Source organism: Mugil cephalus, chromosome 1 (genome assembly GCF_022458985.1).
Source record: "Mugil cephalus isolate CIBA_MC_2020 chromosome 1, CIBA_Mcephalus_1.1, whole genome shotgun sequence".
NCBI lineage: Eukaryota > Metazoa > Chordata > Actinopteri > Mugiliformes > Mugilidae > Mugil > Mugil cephalus.
In genome coordinates, this window is record NC_061770.1 from 8035531 (window position 1) to 8054265 (window position 18735).

The 18735-nt window shown below is 42.2% G+C and overlaps 3 protein-coding genes across 6 annotated transcripts; 1 reads left to right on the top strand and 2 right to left on the bottom strand.

The window, feature by feature from the left end:
* Positions 1–1940: 1940 nt before the first annotated feature.
* On the bottom strand, positions 1941–8328 carry bin2a (bridging integrator 2a). 3 transcript variants are annotated; one of them, XM_047570273.1, is made up of 13 exons: positions 8149–8328; positions 5374–5475; positions 5184–5264; positions 4955–5009; positions 4773–4867; positions 4532–4627; positions 4296–4403; positions 4119–4204; positions 3954–4029; positions 3782–3864; positions 2861–3449; positions 2683–2758; positions 1941–2592 (listed from the first exon to the last, which is right to left on the bottom strand). In XM_047570273.1, exons 2-12 carry the CDS (start codon positions 5449–5451, stop codon positions 2705–2707), a joined length of 1401 nt encoding a protein of 466 aa, XP_047426229.1. In that variant the 5' UTR covers positions 5452–5475; positions 8149–8328; the 3' UTR covers positions 1941–2592; positions 2683–2704. The 3 variants fall into 3 exon arrangements, with proteins under 3 accessions (XP_047426229.1, XP_047426239.1, XP_047426221.1); XM_047570283.1 differs by having other exon boundaries at positions 8140–8328; XM_047570265.1 differs by having other exon boundaries at positions 8089–8328.
* Positions 5513–9669, top strand: si:ch211-210c8.6. Its single transcript, XM_047570297.1, has 5 exons — positions 5513–7112; positions 8345–8450; positions 8671–8777; positions 9000–9172; positions 9280–9669. The coding sequence occupies exons 1-5, from the start codon at positions 6956–6958 to the stop codon at positions 9556–9558; spliced, it is 822 nt and encodes a 273-aa protein (XP_047426253.1). The 5' UTR covers positions 5513–6955; the 3' UTR covers positions 9559–9669.
* A 760-nt stretch (positions 9670–10429) lies between these two features.
* On the bottom strand, positions 10430–18617 carry racgap1 (Rac GTPase activating protein 1). 2 transcript variants are annotated; one of them, XM_047599974.1, is made up of 17 exons: positions 18456–18617; positions 18024–18131; positions 17726–17928; positions 17478–17620; positions 17148–17217; positions 16985–17038; positions 16811–16888; positions 16498–16615; positions 15399–15541; positions 14903–15067; positions 14720–14815; positions 13695–13893; positions 13220–13325; positions 12945–13077; positions 11948–12074; positions 11731–11830; positions 10430–11481 (listed from the first exon to the last, which is right to left on the bottom strand). In XM_047599974.1, the coding sequence occupies exons 2-17, from the start codon at positions 18106–18108 to the stop codon at positions 11406–11408; spliced, it is 1896 nt and encodes a 631-aa protein (XP_047455930.1). In that variant the 5' UTR covers positions 18109–18131; positions 18456–18617; the 3' UTR covers positions 10430–11405. The 2 variants fall into 2 exon arrangements, with proteins under 2 accessions (XP_047455930.1, XP_047455939.1); XM_047599983.1 differs by having other exon boundaries at positions 18452–18605.
* Between the last annotated feature and the right edge of the window lie 118 nt (positions 18618–18735).

The following is an 18735-nucleotide window of genomic DNA, read 5'->3' on the forward strand; positions in this document are numbered from 1 at the left end:
TATCTAGTCCTTCCCCTTCACCTTATACTAGTAATCAATAATTAACCCACTTCCTATTCTAATAGTAGTAATAATGATAATAATGATATAATCACGACATAAACTACATAAACCAAATACAAATAATCATCAAGACAAGAATAAAGAAAGGAAGGAACAAAAGAAACAATGTCATCCCCCATAAACCAGTCTCATCCTTGTACCTTGTACCTGTAAAAATGTTTTTATACTTTTTCCTAAACTGCTCTATGTTTGAACATTGTGTCAGTGCATCACTCAGACAGTTCCAAAGTTTGACACCATAAACCTTGTTGTTCTCACTTTTACATTCTTAAAATAAAACAATCCCCTTAAACTACGTCTTCTCTCCTTCCGACTAAACATCCCCTGAATATTTCCTGGCAGTTAATTATTATCCTTTTTGCTTTGGACATAATTTATGCTTAACAAATCCCTAAAATTACAATTAATGGACTAATCCCCCAGGTCACCAGGCTGCTGAACTCTTAATGGACACTATACTCTACTCACTATGCACTGCTGAAACACTGTACTCTTCTACACACTAGGGAAACACTCACCTTGCACTCTCATTGCTCTGCAACTGTATTTTCACCCGTCACACATCAGGACAAATAAGTGAATACAAAAAGGAAAAAGAAATAATGCACTGAGTTTTATCTGCCGCGTGTTATCTGTCACATACAGATGAGTTGAACAGGCGTATGTCTTGGTGCAGGAAAGATTCCCTGTAGAGTTCTTTAGGACAGTGGAGTTGTCTGAGTCTCTTGGACAAGGAGCTCCGTTGTCTGTCTTTCTGTCTGTCTGGTGGAGAGGGGGGTCAGGGTTATCCATGACTGATAACAGTTTGTTTCGTGTCCTCTTCATCACCGCCGCTTCAAAAGTTTCCTGTCTGCAGCCAGAGACAGAGCCAGCCTTCCTGATCAGTTTATTCAGTCTGTTGGCGTCACTGGCTGCGATGCTGTTCCCCCGGCAGACCACAGCAGAGAAAAGGGCGCTGGCCACAGCAGCCTGGTAGAAGATCTCCAGATTAGATGTATGAATGATTCTTACACTGTTGTTGACTGCATGGCCTCATTTTGCTATCGCCCCTTACAGTGTGCTGTAAGTAATCATGTGTTCTGGTTCGGTGCTGCTATGTATTTTAAGATTTCGGCTTTATTGTAGAAAAGGACCAGGTTGCACTGAACTGAATATTAAAAGAGATGATCCTTGCCCCCATTAAAACCTCCAACGTGATACATTGTCTGGGTGTAGTTGCTTAAAGCGGTTTCATGTTGCGTATGTGGACATAAATCTGGGCAACAGAGGCCTTGATTCCTGCATCAAGCGTACAAATGCCCAAGGCCAACTCGGTCTCGCATTACATTCCTCTAATGTTTGCTGCAAGACTGTGAACACTGGTGTGATGGCCTCAGTGATGGATAATCACATGAATTCTTTTGCCAAATTTGGGAGAAAAATTCTCTCATGTAAAACCACAATAGCCTGTGGTTGTGACAACACCCTATGATGTGTATTTGCCTGATTGACTTCATGACTGACGACATGTAGTGGGTGTCTGTGTCCTGATTCTGACTATAATCCTAAATTCTGCTGAGGTCAAATGAACGCTTCAGATTTCAGGAAGTGTGTCTAAGTTAAAATGAAGGAAGCGTGCACTAAACCACGTATTTTATAGTATCGGATTAGCTCGTCACTGGCCAATCTCTCAGTTGATTCATCGACTTAAAATCCAACATTTCAGGTGTAGAATTCAGCGGATCTATTGGGATGGAGTTCAGATAAATGTTACTAAATGAAGGATATCTACAGCAGCAAGCCATGTCGGTGACTCTAACGGGGCATTGAAATCTGGGATGAGTGAGAGCTCCTCATTACTCGACTATCACAAAACTTCACTGGCAGGAACACTCAGGCTTATTGACACAGTTTTATTTTACAGTACTTATGTGTACATTTTCCTCAGTACTTCATATGCACGTTATCCTTGAATGTGCACATTCATCAAATCGTTAAAATTAAACCAATTATATTCAAGTTCAGGGTAATTTTCCATGATTACTGCAATGAGATGCTTCTTCAACGTGAACACTTCGATTTGTAAGAAGAAAGAATCACGCACAATTACAAATAATTGAAGTTAAAAACACAAATCTCAATCCGTGCCATCAAAGCATTAAAATTCAAAAAAGTAAAAAAAAAAAAAAAAAAAAAGAAAAAGAGTTTCAGTCTTTTCAGCCAGTGGCAACATGGGAGTGAACTGTAGCTCAGCCCAGTGAGCTGCAGTCAGCCAGTTCATTTTCTAACACGGTAAACCGACATAGTGCATTAATGTTAACCCACGCTGGACACTGGGTGGGGTTTATTTTGAAAGGATAATTAAGACGGTACGTGTCTGTTTTACCTAAAGACGGCATAGAGTTGATTCCAGTAAAAGATAAATACAAAAAACTAAGAGCATCAGTACATCAGTCATTACGCCGCAGATGGACTCGTCCGTGCAGCTGCCTCCACATGTCTTCCCTTTGTGCAGCTGTTGACTTCAGTCTCGTCTGTGCTGTTCTGTTCCTGCATTTATAGATTGAAAGACGTCAAATGCCAATAAAAAAGAAGGTGAATTATAGTGTGTGTCATATTGTACAAATGAAATACACAAACCTTTGGTAAGTGAGTGAAATCTTTAAACCACTGTGTTTTTTGGTTCCACAGATTTTGGTTTTTCTGGAGGAGCATCCTAGAAAAAAACACATACAAGAGAGTTATAGCACAGAGTGATCATAAATACATAGATAAGTTCTGCAGTGGCTTCCATCAGGTTTGAGCTGCTCCTACTAACCGTGTGATGAGCGCTCTGGTCCGTGGCGTCAGAGTTGAGCCCAGAAACTTCTCTGTTCTCCAGTCCATTTGCTTTAGGAGTGTCTGGAGTTACTGTGCTGTCGTCTGTTTCATCGATGTGCAGCGGCCCGTTGTCCACCGCAGACAGCTGCAGCTCCAAGCTCACTGAATCATGGGACTCGTTCAGTTCCGAGCTGCTGTCACTTGGTGGAGCTTCTTTGCCTGTTCCTTTGTTATCAGACTCCGCAGGAGGCTTGGACTCCTCTTCGACTTGACCGCCGTCTTCTCCCAACTGCAGCTCCCTTCCCGAGGCCCCGGCTGCAGCCTCGTCCTGCCTTTGAAAGTTCTCGGTGTGGGTCGATGCTGTGTCCAGGTCCCTGGACTCAGATATGGGGTTCTCCAGAGTAAACGACGGTGAGGAGACTGCAGCCGTGCTGCTCTCTCTGGACAGAGTGCTGTGACGTGGTTTTTCCGGGGACTTTAAACTAAACCGTTGGCTCCCTCTAGGACTGTAGTTCTTATGAAAATCGGAAAAACTGGACCTCCAGGCCCTCGGAGACAACAGACTTCGTCTCTTCAGTGAGCCATACCTGAAATATTTTACCAGAATATTGAACTTTAGTATTAATTCTGGACCATTTTATGAGATTTTCATTGACAGCGAGGGAAATGTAGAGTAAAGAGCACAGATTAAGACACACAGTTGATGTTTATAGGCATTAAACACAATTAAACATTTCAACAGCGTCAGTACTTTGGGAGAGGGCTGAAGAAGGGACTGTGGGGAATAATTTAAAGTGTTTTGTGAGCTGTGAAATTTGGAGACGCTTAATTTGTCATGAATAGATGTGGCAAGGAATGCCTCTGAAAAAAAAAAAGCCAACTGGCTTCAGAGTTTAAAGTCAAAAAGGAAAAAACTTACCGTTGGAGTCCCTTCACAGCAAATGTTTTGTCTGGATACTGGAGCTGCAGCTCCTTCAACACATTCTGCAGATCGAGATTGAGCTGAAAGACAAGGCAGATGGTCAAAAAAACAAAAAACAAAACCCTGTTTTGATGGTTCGTATCGTTTTCAAAGTCAGAGAGAAACATACCCCTTGCATTTCCTTATAGAAGATCTCTCGCAAATTTGACACAGCTGAGAAGACCGTCACGTAGCATCCAATGCGGCTATGGGGGGAGAAACATTTATTTTTATTTTTAAGCCGTAAATTCGCTCAGATCGTATCGTCATCAGAGCATTTTCTATGACATCAGACCTGTCAAACAGTACAGGGAGCTCCTCTTTCAGGTCGGTGTTGATCCGCTCGTAGACATTTTTGGAAGTCTTCACTTCTTCCTGCGCCTGCAGAGTGAAAACATAGCTCATGTTAACGTGTATTTTTAAACAAACGATTCTGGGAACGTACATTAAAAATGGATGTTATTTTACCGACCTTGGTTATCTTGATGTCGTCCCTCTTCTTAGCGTTTTGCGCTGTCTCCAGTTGGTGAAGAGAAGAGTCATAGTCGACCAGTTTTCGTCCCCTCTTGGCGATTTTCTCCTGCAGGTTGAAAAAGATGCCTGATTTGCACAGACTGTTATGTGTGTGAACTACGTGTTGTGTCTTTGTGTCCGTGTTTGTTTTCCGCCCACTGCCTGGTTTTTGTCATTGTATTCACTTCCTCTTACCTTGACATCTGGGAACTGGCCCACATAGGACTCCATAGTGTGTACGGCCTGGTCTATGAGCTTCACCTCGTAGTCATTCCACAGGAGGTCCTCCCCCTTCGGTAAAAGGTGCAGCAAAAATAATGAAGTATTTATAAATAAGGAGGAGGAAAAATAAGGCGTCTCGGCCCGCTGGTGATGCATGTATTAACCTGCTTTTGCAAAAAGCAATTTAAAAGTGCAACATTAGCATTTTGCTGACCTCTACAATAGCTCCCAAAACGTCCTCTCCAGCCCAGTCGGACTCATAAACATCAAACAGAGATTGGGACAGGCGTCTTGAAGCCTCACGCATGTCTGGAAAAGGCAGAATCAACTATCTGAGACCTGCAGAGGGCACAGACACACCATTCTGCAGCGTGTTCAAGAGAAGAGCATTTTCACCTCTGACTGCATTGATGTAGCTCCTCAGGTCCTTGTATATTCGGTTCCCATCGGCCTGCAAACAGACAAGAAGGCTGCGTGGTTACCAGTATTTACCTTTGTGGCGTTTGATCAAGCGGCTGTAGTCAGTGAACCAGCCCAGTGTTTACCCACAGAGGAAAATATGGCGAGGCAGCGATGGACAGTTTTTCTTCCTTCTTTCTTCTAATAAAGCAAAAATTATCATTACCTGCTGGTCGTTGAACTGCTGGAGACAAGATTCAAACTGGTCGTCTTTGGTCTCCACAGCCTTTCCCAGCTTTTGCAGCACCTGTAGAGACACACAGACAAAGCAAGTCTCAAAGCTGCTGCAGCCACTGAATTCCTCCTCAATCTTTCTCCTGTAACTTGAACAACAATAACCTGCAGACGTTATTTACCTTTTCTTTGCCTCTGCTCAGCGATCTCTGGACTTTTTTAGCAAATTCACCAGAGGAGCCTTTTGTACTTTCTGCCATATTTAGTCTTTTCTGTGTTTGTTCCTGAGATGAAACAGGGAAGAAAGAATTGATTACAACAACTCAGTATTGTCCAAATACATTTTATTTTAACAAAATTTGGCCTACATTTAATGTGATGATGTTCATCTCCATCTTTTATAAGAGCGTTGGCTTCAAAAACAACAGTTGCACATGTGCATGGATATCTCGAATCCCTTGTTTTATTTTTATCAATTTCAGTCAAATCTCTTTTTTAATCTGTTTTCTTTTTTGCCTCTGTGCTGCTGTAATATTTGGGATTTATTACAGTATTTTAATCTAATGATATTCGTTGCAACAAAACGAGGAGTAAAGCATGTCCAAATAATCAGTACATCGGTATATCTATTATCTGTTATATCCATATTTACCGAAAGGAGAAAATATAACAAGAACAGTTGGATTCCAGTAACACAGGTATCAAGTACTGGAAAAAAACAAACTTCATGTAAGAAAAATCTGTGTCAGAATCTGAAAAATGCATATTAAAGTAATTAATTGTTGTAGTTTTGGTTGTGGAGCTGTGTTTGGGTACCCTCTACACTGTTGGGGGGCAGTTTAATCTGTTAACAATGCCTCTGTTTATGGGCTCAATATTTGCTGTATCAAAGTCGTTAAAAGATGAGAAAACTTAACTGGATGCAACTAAATATCCAGTACTGCATTTGAGGTACTGGTTATACTTTCATCCTATGCATCTTCACACTTCACAACCTTGCAAACAAAACCCGCAATCTTACTTAAACTGATTTCAACTCAATTTTTATGTTTTTATTGGTCTAATTAGTCTGATAAGTTGTTGCTCAACCGAGATGGTAATTGCCCGTGTAATGTTGATTTATGTTTGCTTGTTTTTTTGCTCCTCTTGCCTCCTGCTGTGCACCTTTGACCATGCTTGCAACAATATGGCACACTGCTGCAGGTTTTTTTTGTTGCCTTCAGTTTAATTAACTAAATTGTGATGCCTTGTATTTGAACATGTGTGATGACAACAAAGTTGAATCTAATCTAATCCCAATCTCCTCACTGCTCCCTTTGGGCCTTGTTGAGCATTTTGTGCAGGGCTGACATGGGTTGTCTGATCCAGTAAGGATGTGTGGTTGGACCTCACAGAAGGATGTTCAGTGGGAGACCATGTAGATGTGGGTACATTTTCTTTAGTTTCTCTACAGGGTGACTTCGTTTTCAACAGACACCATCACGTCAGAAGTGAATGCACAAAGAAAGAAATCTCTCTACATGAAGCAGAAGAGATTTTAAATGGAGTCAAGTACTTTTAAGTTTGAATTTGTACTTTTGTCCAGCATTTACTAAAAGTGGAAGGTAGCAAAGCACCGAAATACTCCAAAGTACTACAAAGCAAGCCACCATGTAACTGCAATACCCAGGGTTCACCGCGGTGACCCGCTTCCAGCAGCAGTATGGCAGCTCTGAACTTTACCCGGACTGTTTATATTTCCCCGGGTGTTGGAGGAGTGGCCCTATGACAGCCCCTCAGTTCGCCTTGCTGCTCGCTCAGCTGCAGGACGTGATCATGGGGAGCACCCTGGTTAAATGTGCCGCCACCGACCTGGGCATCCAGTGGGCCGGCTGGGCTGTGGCCGCAGCTTTCAGAACCGAGAAGTTTTACGATTTAGCAGGTAAGGAGATAAACCTCTTCCTAAGCAGCCGTTAACAACCAACGCGCTTTCTGCTGTCTGCAGCCTCGTTTGTTATTCAGAGCAACTCATTTGCGCAAATTGCGCACGAAAACAGCTCATGTAGATGATATTTAACCATGTAATTTATTATAAAAGTCTGTTTCTACACCGAGGGTGAGTGTTTTGTGATCATCATTACAAAACCAGCATTATCTAAACAGCTCTGTTGTGAAACAACCCAAGAGCTCCTCCCTCGGTTTAAGCACATTAAGTCAACCAGATCCAGTCAGCAGGGGCGCGCAAAGCAATCCTGGGTCTTTCTAATAAAACCCATTTGTAGCCCCCTCACGTCACGCAAGACCACCCCTCCCCATCGTTAAAAATATATAGGACATAATCACAATTTATGCTTTGTTGCAACCAATTTAATTTTGCATGTGTAAAAATATGTTCATGCCCGTTTTAAAGTGATCAAACTTTTTAAGCATAGTGCAAGGTCCAGGTTGTTTTTAGTGACTAGAATAATCTATAAATGTTTCTGATTCTATTCGGAATTAATCGAACAATGAGTCAATTAACAATTTAGCTAGAAAGTTAATTAAATTCATGATAATCTTGTATATTTAAGATTACCTTACCTAATTCTGGATTTCCTAGAAATACTTTCCTTTTTTTAAGTTCTAGTGAATGCAACATCTGTGGGCCTCAGATACAAAAAGACAAACCATTCTCTAATATCTTATCAAAGAAGTATTAGTCAAGTAATTGAGAAAATAATTGCAGTTTGATTGATAATGAAAGTAATCTTTAGCTGTGTCCACGTTGTGTCCATTTAGACCGTGATTTTGAATTAGATGACAGGCAATTCATAAACGTACACGTCCAGTGAGGAAGTTACCGATTTACAAATTAATTCAATCTGCATAAATAAAGTCAGCTCTATATCATTTGTCATATGTAGAGCAACAGAGCTTACCTGTCAACACCAATGACTGATATGTTTTTCTTATTAATTATAATTTCTCACTTGAGTCACCTTGACACTTCTTTCCTCGTCCTCGTCCGGCTCTCCACTCGACTCTCCGCTCCTCTATATTTTTTACCCTTGAACTTTGGAACCAATTGCCTGCAGTATCCTGGGTAAAAGATTTATTGGACACGCCTTAGTGTGCGACAAGTAGAGTCATCCGCCATGCCCACGTCCCAACCCAAGTTTGTAACTCTTTTCGCAGGCTCTGGCACATTTATACTACTTGCACACCTGAGTCGGATCTGGGGAGGAGCCACTCATGTCCGTCAGAAGGTGCAGACGGGGTTGGTGACAGCTTGGGGACTCAGGTAAGCAAGGCAGCACTGACCCCTAAAAATACTAAATGATTTACTAAAACCCTGCAGAGGCAAGAAGAGATTATATCCTCCTGCAAGGTTTTGTGTAAGTTCAGTCACGGAGAGGTCACAGGAGGAACTAATGAATGTGAAACTTTAAAGCCAGGTTACCCAGGTTAATGAATAATGCATTGGTTAATGTGAACGGATGTTAACCATGTTCTCTCTGCAGACTGGGGACATTCCTCTTCCTGCGGATCTTGAAGGACGGTCATGATCGCAGATTCAACAATGTCAGAGACAGCCCAGGGACATTCTTTGTATACTGGACTATACAAGGTACTTGGAAACTCTGTTGACACTTCCCTCTCATTACTACAGTCCTGGCCAACTCTGAACCCAACTGAAGGGAGGGTCCCCCTGTATAAATCACTGTCTAGTTTCTACCTCTTTATATGCATTAATTCCAGACTGGAGCTGTTGGTTACAGTAAGTTTAGTTTATTCATTTTGTGGAAGAATTACGGCAAGGCCAGCGATTAATTTTCCCCGTTTCTCTCAGCTGTGTGGGTATTTATGACCCTGCTGCCCACTCTCATGCTGAACAGCGAGAGGCGAGATGTGCCTCTGGGAGCGAGGGACTACGTTGGCTGGGCTGTTTGGGGCCTTGGCTTCGCTACCGAGGCTATTGCTGACCAGCAGAAATCGATTTTCAAGCGTGACCCAGATAATGCTGTAAGTCTGGCGACTTCATGTTGTGCGACCCAACAACCGTGTTAGTGCATCGTTTACTGAGTGTATTTGTAACAAATGTACCGCCCAACTTACTTTTCCACCTCCAGGGGAAGTTCATCCAGAGCGGACTCTGGGCCTACAGCAGACACCCTAACTATCTTGGAGAGATCCTGCAGTGGTCAGGTCTCTGGCTCTCGGCCTCATCAGTGATGCAGGGCTCCCAGTACCTCAGCGTGGCTTCACCTCTGTTCGTCTGGTTTCTGTTGCGGTACGTCAGTGGCATTCCCATCCTGGAGAAGCAGGCCATGAAGAAATGGGGATCTGAGCCGGCTTTCCAGGCCTACATTAAGAACACTCCTCTGCTTTGGCCCTTTCCCAAATTTTGATGCCAATAGTTGTATTTGAATACGAATTGTCATCACTGGCCTCACACAAAGCTTACTTCCATTTGTTGTCACTTTCCATGTATTTTGTAAAATAAAATCACTTTGTCACAACCATTCTTACTGTAATTTGTTCAGGGTATCAAGATGGATCAATAAGGGCACTTTTATCGAGACAGTTTTCATCCTTCGGTTTCTAATTTTAAAAGTGTCAACTGCTGGTACAACTTTCAGTCACAGAGGAGTCGTGAGTATGGGCCTGAATGGGGCTTTAAATGGGTGATTTTAAAGAGAATTGAGGCCTGGCAATGAGGGAGTAACTGGAAAAACCCATCACTCACCAGAGCAGGTTGTGTACACCACCACCTACAACACCATCCTGACAGAGTGCTGCTGTGACAAGGCCAATTTCCCCACTGTGAATTAAAGGATTATCTGGTCTGAAGCCATGTGATGATTTGACCAAACTAACTGGTTAATTACGCATTTTGGGTCATGTCCAGATAGTGTTGTAATATTAGGGAATCACTTTTCTGAAAGCTCCAAAATGTCTTCTCTATGAATATCATCTGGAAAAATAAATGTTGACACCTCATGTTAGCTAAACACTGTTTAGCAAGAATAAAAACTAAATTAACCTTTCTCATATCCACCATCCATCCTAAATGATGTGAACGTGGCACTAATGCTCCCCGCTCGCCTCACCTATGAAGAGGCCTTGTGGGCCAGAGGTAAAAAGCATTAACCTAAACTTGATGTTTTTAGTTCATCTCTCACAAATGAATAAAGTTCTGAATTTAAAAAGTATTTACATTCACTTAGTATTAAGACCCAGACATCATAAAGCATTTCACAGAAACAACAGGAGACTGAGTTTGTAAATGTTAGAAATGTATTTTATAAGTTACATGAGTCTTAAAGAGCGTATTTGTGCTATTAGGAAATCAAATAATGCCACCATAACTGAACTGGCTAATTTTACAAAGTAATTGCCTTTAGCGCAGGACTGCTCATTTAGCAACATCCCACAGTACAAACATTACACAGAGGAATAAACAGAGGAGCGAAATGATCAGACAATGCACAGGTAACAGCCCAATGTTACCGATTATTACTGGCAATGCCACTTTTAAACTCAGTGACCTTCCTCAAGATATCAATGAAAAAAAAAATGTATCCGCAAGCTTTCAAAAGCTCGTCGTTGATGACTTGAGAAGATCCTGAGGATGAGAAAGGTCTTCATCGAGGTCTTAGAACTAGTTTTTGTATTCAAAGTCTGAAAAGGGCTTGTACGATTCTCAATGTTTACATTACAAGTCACTGGCAAAGGAAGACAACTCAAACAGAAACAAAAGTGTTAAACAAACATCAAAACTAAAAGGTCATGCTACAAGAAAGCACGCATTCAATTAAATCCTAGAATGAAATGCCAAAGAATTGGTTCTTCAACTTCTGAGTGACACATGAGCTGAAAAACTCTTAGAGGAAACGATTACATTTAGAAGCAGGTCACAATAAAACTGTGCATGTACAGTACATATTTTCAGCACACTTCTCAAGGACTGAGTACACATTCTCACATGTTAAGATCTAAAATGAGAACACGTGAAGCATTTAGCAAAAGCAACCACTCTAAAGTGTGCATAGATGTGAAAGCCTAAAAACCTGGTTAAAATATGATTACCCTTTTACAAACATGTAAAATCATACAAATGACACAGCTGGGTACTGATGTGTAATAAAATATAAAGGAAGACTAGGCTGGAGGCATTTTTAGCTTTAGTTATGTGTTATGCATAAAAACAAAATTGGGTTGGTTGTTATTGTAGTACCATTCGACCTGCTTTGGATTACTTGAGGAGTGGAGATGCAAAGAACTTTCCTTGGCGAGAAAATCCCACCGCTGATTTACTCTTGCTCCCAAATCTGCAACAAACGGTGCACATAATGAAATGTGATGGGCATTATTAATCTGGAGTCACACTCAGTAACACAGAGTCAATGATAGATAATGCTATATTGCAAAGCAGATTAAGCTCTGTAAAGAATGCTCAAAAGAGCCAGCATTTGTGTAAATTATACAACAAAATACACGCAGTAACGCTTCCCTTTATTGCTCTAAATAATCGGTCCCTGAGAATAAAAGCAGCTGGGCAGTAGGGACTGTGTGTTTACCTGGGTGTCAGAGTGGACTTCATGCGCTGAGACAGGGAGCTGGAGGAGGGGGTTTTATTGAACTGGTGCTCCGGAGTGGTCAGAGGCCCCAGCATGCTCACTGCAACGTTACAAACAATCAACATTACAACGCTCAGCGATCTCAGGCAGTTAACGACTGTGGCCACACTGATACAAGCACCGCAGCAGCAACAAAGGAAGTTTAGCGAAGCCGTACTTCTCTCAGGGGTGGCATAGCAGTTTGCGTTCTCGATGATCAAGTGGTTCAAGTTCGGCTGCTCGTTTTCCGCCATCACAAACTGGCTCCAGTAATCCACCGGCAGAGCCAGCAGACGCTCCACAACCTGAACACAGAGGGATTAGTCAAAATACAAAGCATTATGTTTTTTCCTGTGTGTTGCTTCATCCTCTTCCACACAGGTTAATGTTGCCTAGAGCAAGACAGAGGGGAATTACTAAAAAACAGTGTACGCTATAATGATTTCAGATTGAGCTGGTTTAACAATTTACATAAATCTGTTGCTAAACCTTGTTGATGATCACAACAATGCACTTGAATGACATAATTCCTCAATGCTTTTCTTCAATATTAGAACCTCATTTTTCTTTTGCTTTTAAGTAATAGCCATTCAGTATTTTCAAAACCTACATTATGCATTTGCCCCTTCATAGCAGATGAATAATGTGCTGAATTAAAGCTCCTTCCTTAAACAGGACAGCTGCTTTATGGAGTAATCAGCCACAGTTTTCCTTAACTAATCGGCTATTTAACAACGAAAGTATTCATCAGCTAAAACATGGAACAGGGGCCTTTACTCTGATGTAATCACAGGAAACCTCTAAGCAACTTGCATGTCATTTTGTCGATGCCTGCAGCAAACGGGCTTGAATATGAACCAACTCTATATGTTATGGTCTGTCAGTGGACTGGATGTAAATGTTTCAGGAAGCAAAGGAGCAGCAAGCTGATGAAGAGCTGCAGGTGACAAGGTGCACACCCAAGACAAACAACTCTTTATTGTTCTCCATGTAATATCAACTGACCGTCTCTAGTACGCAGAGAAAAGAGGAACACGTCAAATTACTGACTGACTTTTATTGTAACGAGTTTGTTTTGCTGTCCTTTTAAACAAACACACCAATTTGTCTTGTTTCTGATGAACTCAACGTGAGCGCGTCGTGCACACGAGACGTGACAGATTGTTCAGGCCTACCTTAGGCTGTCGCTTGGTATCCTGTAGGATTGTCATAGGGTCTGGGTTGGGAACTGCATGACCCACAATGGTTGGACCAAAAACTCTGGCCAGGTTACTGATGTCCATCTTGGTGTCCACACTGTCCGCGACTCTGAAAAACATTGGGAGTAAAGTTTCATTTAGAGGACAGAGTGAAATTCTCTGAAGGCCTTTTTTTAAAGACACTGAATTTGTAAAAACAATATGTAAAGGCATCAAATAAGTATATTAGTTAGAAGAGAGTATGCGCCAACCTCTGAAGGTGCAGGATCATGAAAGCCAGCGTGTCTCTGTTGGCCTGAGGCAGATCACTGATGGTCTGGTACATCAGAGCGATGCTGTTGTCGTCATCTGAAACTTCTGTGGGAAGGAAATCGTTTTGTCAGCAGAGACCAAAAAATGGGATGCTGTGTGGATTTATTAGCAACTTGAAGAAAAATGTATCTCACTACAATAACAAACAAGCACTAAAAAGGGCTAACAGGCTGAACGATCAATCTCTCTTTTGGTTCCAGGCAACTCCCCCGCCCCCCGAGAGGTTTCCATCACCGCTCAGAACAAATTGCCAAAACAGAGTAGAAGAACTCATGAAAGCTAAATGTAATGGGTGCGCTGGGTACACTTCTCCTCCCGTTAAGAAGTTAGAATGTCAAGTAGTTCTATAAACTCATGTTTAATGTTTTATAACTGTTGCCGCAAAGCTCTCCACATCGAATCAGTCACACCCACCTGCTGCATCCATGAAGGGGCGGTTAAGGCGGAAGGTGAGGAGAGGCTCCTTGAGGTTCCTCAGGAAGTCCTTGAGGAGGCCAGTGATGGCGTTGATGTCATCCACCTTGCTGAGAACGGGAACCGTTTTGGAGCGGAGAAACTTCTCCTTTAGCTCCTTCACTGTGCGATCGGCACCAGACAGACGGTACAATCCAGCCTGAACAAAACAAAACGAAACAAAAAAACATCACGTTTTACCGTTAGTTCTTTGACATCAGTTACTCTGCTTGGTGCAGCTGTGTCACGTTTCATAAAACGTTGATCACAATTTACCAGTTAATCATAATACATGCTGCATTACAGCATGGCAGCTACAGCTACAGCTTCATACTATGAAAAACTACAAAGGTCGAGAGCTTTCATGGCTTAATAGTTAAGATACCAAGAAACCAACGTCACCAGCTTGAATTCAACCTACAAAAGAACTTTGTTGGAGCCATTTGCCCTTCCCTATTACCATACTGTAAAGGCATAAAACATATTAAATTTACAGAAAGCGCGTCAAATCCTCACATCTGGGATGCTACAACATGCAAAATGTGGTATTTCAGCAGGAAAAATCGCAAGTATATTTAATTTTTGCCAGTTGACAGGTCGATCACAACTCTGGCTCAATCCTCGCGTCACTAAATGGTGCATGCAACAAAATCTGACAGGGCAATATTTGTCAGGTCAAGAGCCATGAAGTTGAAGCATATCTAGTCCAAAAACAAGAGCAAAACTGGCAAATAAATTTAAGATGCTTCAAAGGCAACACTTTGACAAGTGCAGAAAAAAATTCATGGTGAGACAGAGAGAGTGAGACAGGAGCACACAACAAAAAGGATACAGACACGGCTACAACCAATGAGCAATTAACACATTTAGAGTCTTTCTACACCCTAATTACAAATTTAATCTTCCAGGAACAGATTGTAAAATCTTAGTTACAGCTCTTTGTCTCGGTGTAGGGGGAATGTATTAAAAATAAAATCAACACTTACCTCGTGCAGGCCCCTTTGTTCAATCTCACTTACACAGTGGACAACAAGGGGGGGGATCTTGGGTGAAGTGTCTGGAACGTAGTCTGCGAGCACACCCTGCAAAACAAATGAGAAACTGGGTAAACTGAGTGCTTATGCATGCATCTGCAGATCAAGAGAGAAGATGAAAACGTCACCACCCACCTCCCCTATTTTTACTGGCGTGCCACCCATGTTGGGGATGCACGGCAGAGGGCAACGCTCGCGACATTCGGGATGCGACACCACCCTGCAGTCACGGCACTTCAGAGAAATCTTGCCAAACTTGATCCTCTTTCCACAGGGCACGCAGGATTCAGGCTTAATGACCTATTAAACACAGTTGAGAGGAGGCTATAAAGATACCCAAATATGGAGCTAAAGCAATAAACAATAAATAGGGCAGCAAATGAGCAAGCTGCATTTTCAATAATGGTGCCAAATAATTTCCGAAAAGGCACAAAATTCTCTCTACACAAGTAAACATCTTAATGATATGATAAAGAAATAAGTAAACGCCAGCAAAGATTATTATCCAATTATTGTTATTATGTATGTATCATGGCATAACACCAAAAGCTCTACCTTAAATAAAAAAAAAATGCTTTTCTAGTAAAGAAGTCGCTGCAGTTCTCTCGTGTAAATTAAGTGCAACTCTTACAGTTTTGGAGACAAACTCATGATGACGGACGCCTCCGGTGCTCTGAGGTGTGCTAGGCTCTGGTTTTCTCTCTGCCTCAGGGTTGACGGGCTGTTTGAAGACGTCCTCAGACTTGACAGATTCAGAGTCCCATTCCAGATCAGCTGAACAGGACAGACAGAAAATAAATACCGGTTCATCACTTGCTACACATACACTGCCGTTATGAGAAAATCCACAGTGGATCACTGCTACTGCACATTCAGGTTTATTTCAAATATCTATCAAGTCACATTCAGATCACAGAACTGAAACACCTTTCACAACTACACTCACCTCACCTTCATTTCCACCGTATGATTACGATAAAAAATAAGAAAACTAGTCAAAGTGAGCAGGCTGGGAATTATTAAGGCGCATTTTATTTTTGTTTGCAATTCCCTACAGCTTGTATTAATAATATCATGATGATGGTCTTAAAAAAAAACACAGAAAAGAGATGGTCTCTGTTTTGGTTGAAATTAACGCTCGACTGAGCCCACGCTGTTGCAGCTAAGCAACACTGTTGACTGTTGTTGGTGTGATGTTGCTGAATCTAATTATCAAGATTCATAAACCCAATTTTAATTGAAGAGTAATGTCTCCCAGTAGCTGTGGCCGTTTACTACGACGGTTGCAAGAAAAGGGAAATATTTAGTAATGCTTAATAGCAAGTTTCAGGAGCAGGACCACACCCAAACCCCGCCTCTTCCCTTCTTCCCGCCTCACCTTCTCCTCCTGATTCGTTCTCGTATTCCGCACCCTCTCCCCCCCCACCCTCGTCTTTCTTTCTCTCCTCTCTTTGCAGGGCCCTGAAGAGGGAAGTCCGTTGTGGCCGGGAGCCTCGAAGGATTCCCTCACGACCCTTCCCCACATCGCACTCAAATCATTCCATCATCATATTCACACTCGTCCATATCCATGCATCAATAAATCGTTAATTCGTCCTTCTGTTTGGAAGTGTGGCCCTTGCCAGTGAATGACTTTTATACTTCTGATTCCTCCCAAATGTACAATTTTGAAACTTTTTTTTGTCCGGCAGATTACGTGGATACATGTTGCAACAAAAGCAGAACCTCACCAGTCTTCCTCCGGCTGCGAGTCCAATAAGGAACAGTCTCAATGGTGGAAACTGCCTCAACAGGTCCTCCATTGACAGGGACAGTCACTGTGGTCTTCGTCACAAGGGTCTCATTTCCCTGTCACGATCAATATGAAAAAGTCAGAATAACAACGAAGCATGTCCGAGGCCAATAATGAGACTTAAGTCATAGTAAACTGGTGACTAGCCCTGACAGAATAGTTGAAATATCAACACCACTGATATGTCATGGGTAATACCCACATGTTATAGCTAAAGTTATAAGAATATCAATACTGAGGCAAAAACTTACCATGGCTGAAGTTCTGCCTGTTGATCTGGACCTTTTGGATGCCAACGGAGGACCATCGACATGGTTTCTTGAGGAGCGCTGAAATCAAAACAGACGACAGGATGCTTATAATTCCAGTCGACACAAAACACACTTCACAGTTTAAGAGTAGCGGGGTATATGAATGCAGGGTACCCTTTTTTCTCGCTTTTTGAGTCGCACAGTCCTTATGGTGGAGGAGTCCCAGTCCTGTCAAGACAAGAACATTATTATTAACAGATTTCAAAATGAAAAAAGGTTAATTTATTACCTTAGCGTAACTATAGAGGTAGATGAAATAAAAAAGGGAACAACTTACCAGAGAGTCATCGGTTTTGTCATAGCTGATATCTGACAAGATGGAGGCAGACTCGTCGATCGTCACCAGTCTATCACAACAGAAAATATACATTAGGCCAGCCAGTATAATAAACCTAACCCCCCAACATAGAGCTCATTTTCATCGAGCCAAAAAAAATATTTTGTTTGGAATTTTTCACATTCAAGCATCTTAGTGCAGCATTTTTTAAAAATAAAATGGTCAAAATAGTTAATTAATGTGAAAATACAATTTTATCTGACTCTCAAGGGTCTAATAGTGAAATAAAAGCCTCCAAATCCAAACCAGTGGTATTTCTGTATTTCCTACCTTCGGCTGGTGTTCAGATTGGTGGCTGCCTGACAGTTTGTGTTCAGGAAGGCCAGAGCCGAGCGCTGTTCGGCACTCAGCTGGATGCTGTTGCTCGATCCCTCGCTGGTCAGGAGGTCCCGGATCAACTGAATTTGACGGTCCTGTATTATCAAAATGTAAGCAGAGCATATGTATGAGCCACTTATAGCTACAAACCAGACTAAAGCAACAACAAAAAAAGGGGCTGGCATCGTGATCCAACGTACCAACTTCTCACAGTCGGACTCGGCCTTCTGCCTGCGCCTTATCTCCACGTCTACTTGGTTGCGGGCATGTTTCAGTTTGACCTCCAAGGATCCTCTCTCCGTCTCCGTTTTGGTGAGTATCTCCTTGCAGGAGCCCAGCTCCTGCTCGGCCCTAAGCCACTTGCGACGGCAGTCATCAAAGTTTTGTGCCATCTGAATGAAATCTTAGAGAGAGAGGATGCACATAGTGTTATGCTAAGCGAACTTCTGGTGACCTAAAACAACAGATAGTTAAACATGGCTTGTAAAAACTACTCACTGGGTTCAATGTTCTCGTTGAGAAGGTCAGCTTGTGTCCTCAGCTTATCATATAAGCTCTGGAGGCTCAGCACCGCAGTCTCCATGGTGTTCTGCAATTTAAGACACTCTGAAAAGAAACACATTTTATGTTAAGTGCATTCAAGTCATATCCTTACATGGTTGTGGTGTAAACTGTACTCGCTCACGGCTCCGTTAATAAATAAACAGGCTCACTTAAAGATCTATTCTGCGTGCCAGCAAGTTGGTTTCTCGACAAATATCCACTTCTTTTGTTTTTCCGCTTCCTCGCTAGGGCACACGCAACATTAGCACAACTGTGCCACAGTAAAACAACACGGTGTGTGGGGTTCAGCACTAGCTGCTAAACTTAACTCGTATCTTCCATGTTAGCAAACACTGGGTAGGAAAAGTTAGCTACGTACGTACTTACCTGGAGAAACGTTAAAAGGTGAAGCCTTTCGGCGAAGTTTCCTTCTTTTCCTGTTCCTTTTCCTTCTTCTTTTTTTTTTTATTTAGCGGTCAGCTTCTTGTACCTTTGTCCACATCCTTCCGCAGTCACAGCCACACTGAGCGCGTTGCATTTCAAATTTCGCCGCTAGCCAATGAGCGCAGAGCACCACGCCGGCGTCAAGGCAACAAGGCACAGCGCACTTCCGAGTGCGTACTTTCATAATGAAACAACAGTAACCCCACAGGAACCATTCAAATAA

What these genes read in the sequence shown, in the direction of transcription:
- bin2a (XM_047570273.1), bottom strand. Translation starts at nt 5,451, where the DNA reads ATGGCAGAAAGTACAAAAGGCTCCTCTGGTGAATTTGCTAAAAAAGTC. An exon ending in AGCAGTTCAACGACCAGCAG is followed by an intron (nt 5,010 to 5,183) that starts GTAATGATAATT and finishes GTCTGTTTGCAG; the next exon opens with GCCGATGGGAACCGAATATA. An exon ending in TTTTGGGAGCTATTGTAGAG is followed by an intron (nt 4,628 to 4,772) that starts GTCAGCAAAATG and finishes CTTTTACCGAAG; the next exon opens with GGGGAGGACCTCCTGTGGAA.
- si:ch211-210c8.6 (XM_047570297.1), top strand. Translation starts at nt 6,956, where the DNA reads ATGACAGCCCCTCAGTTCGCCTTGCTGCTCGCTCAGCTGCAGGACGTG. An exon ending in GAAGTTTTACGATTTAGCAG is followed by an intron (nt 7,113 to 8,344) that starts GTAAGGAGATAA and finishes CTCTTTTCGCAG; the next exon opens with GCTCTGGCACATTTATACTA. An exon ending in TGTATACTGGACTATACAAG is followed by an intron (nt 8,778 to 8,999) that starts GTACTTGGAAAC and finishes CGTTTCTCTCAG; the next exon opens with CTGTGTGGGTATTTATGACC.
- racgap1 (XM_047599974.1), bottom strand. Translation starts at nt 18,108, where the DNA reads ATGGAGACTGCGGTGCTGAGCCTCCAGAGCTTATATGATAAGCTGAGG. An exon ending in CAACGAGAACATTGAACCCA is followed by an intron (nt 17,929 to 18,023) that starts GTGAGTAGTTTT and finishes TCTCTCTCTAAG; the next exon opens with ATTTCATTCAGATGGCACAA. An exon ending in CTATGCCACCCCTGAGAGAA is followed by an intron (nt 11,831 to 11,947) that starts GTACGGCTTCGC and finishes GTAACGTTGCAG; the next exon opens with TGAGCATGCTGGGGCCTCTG.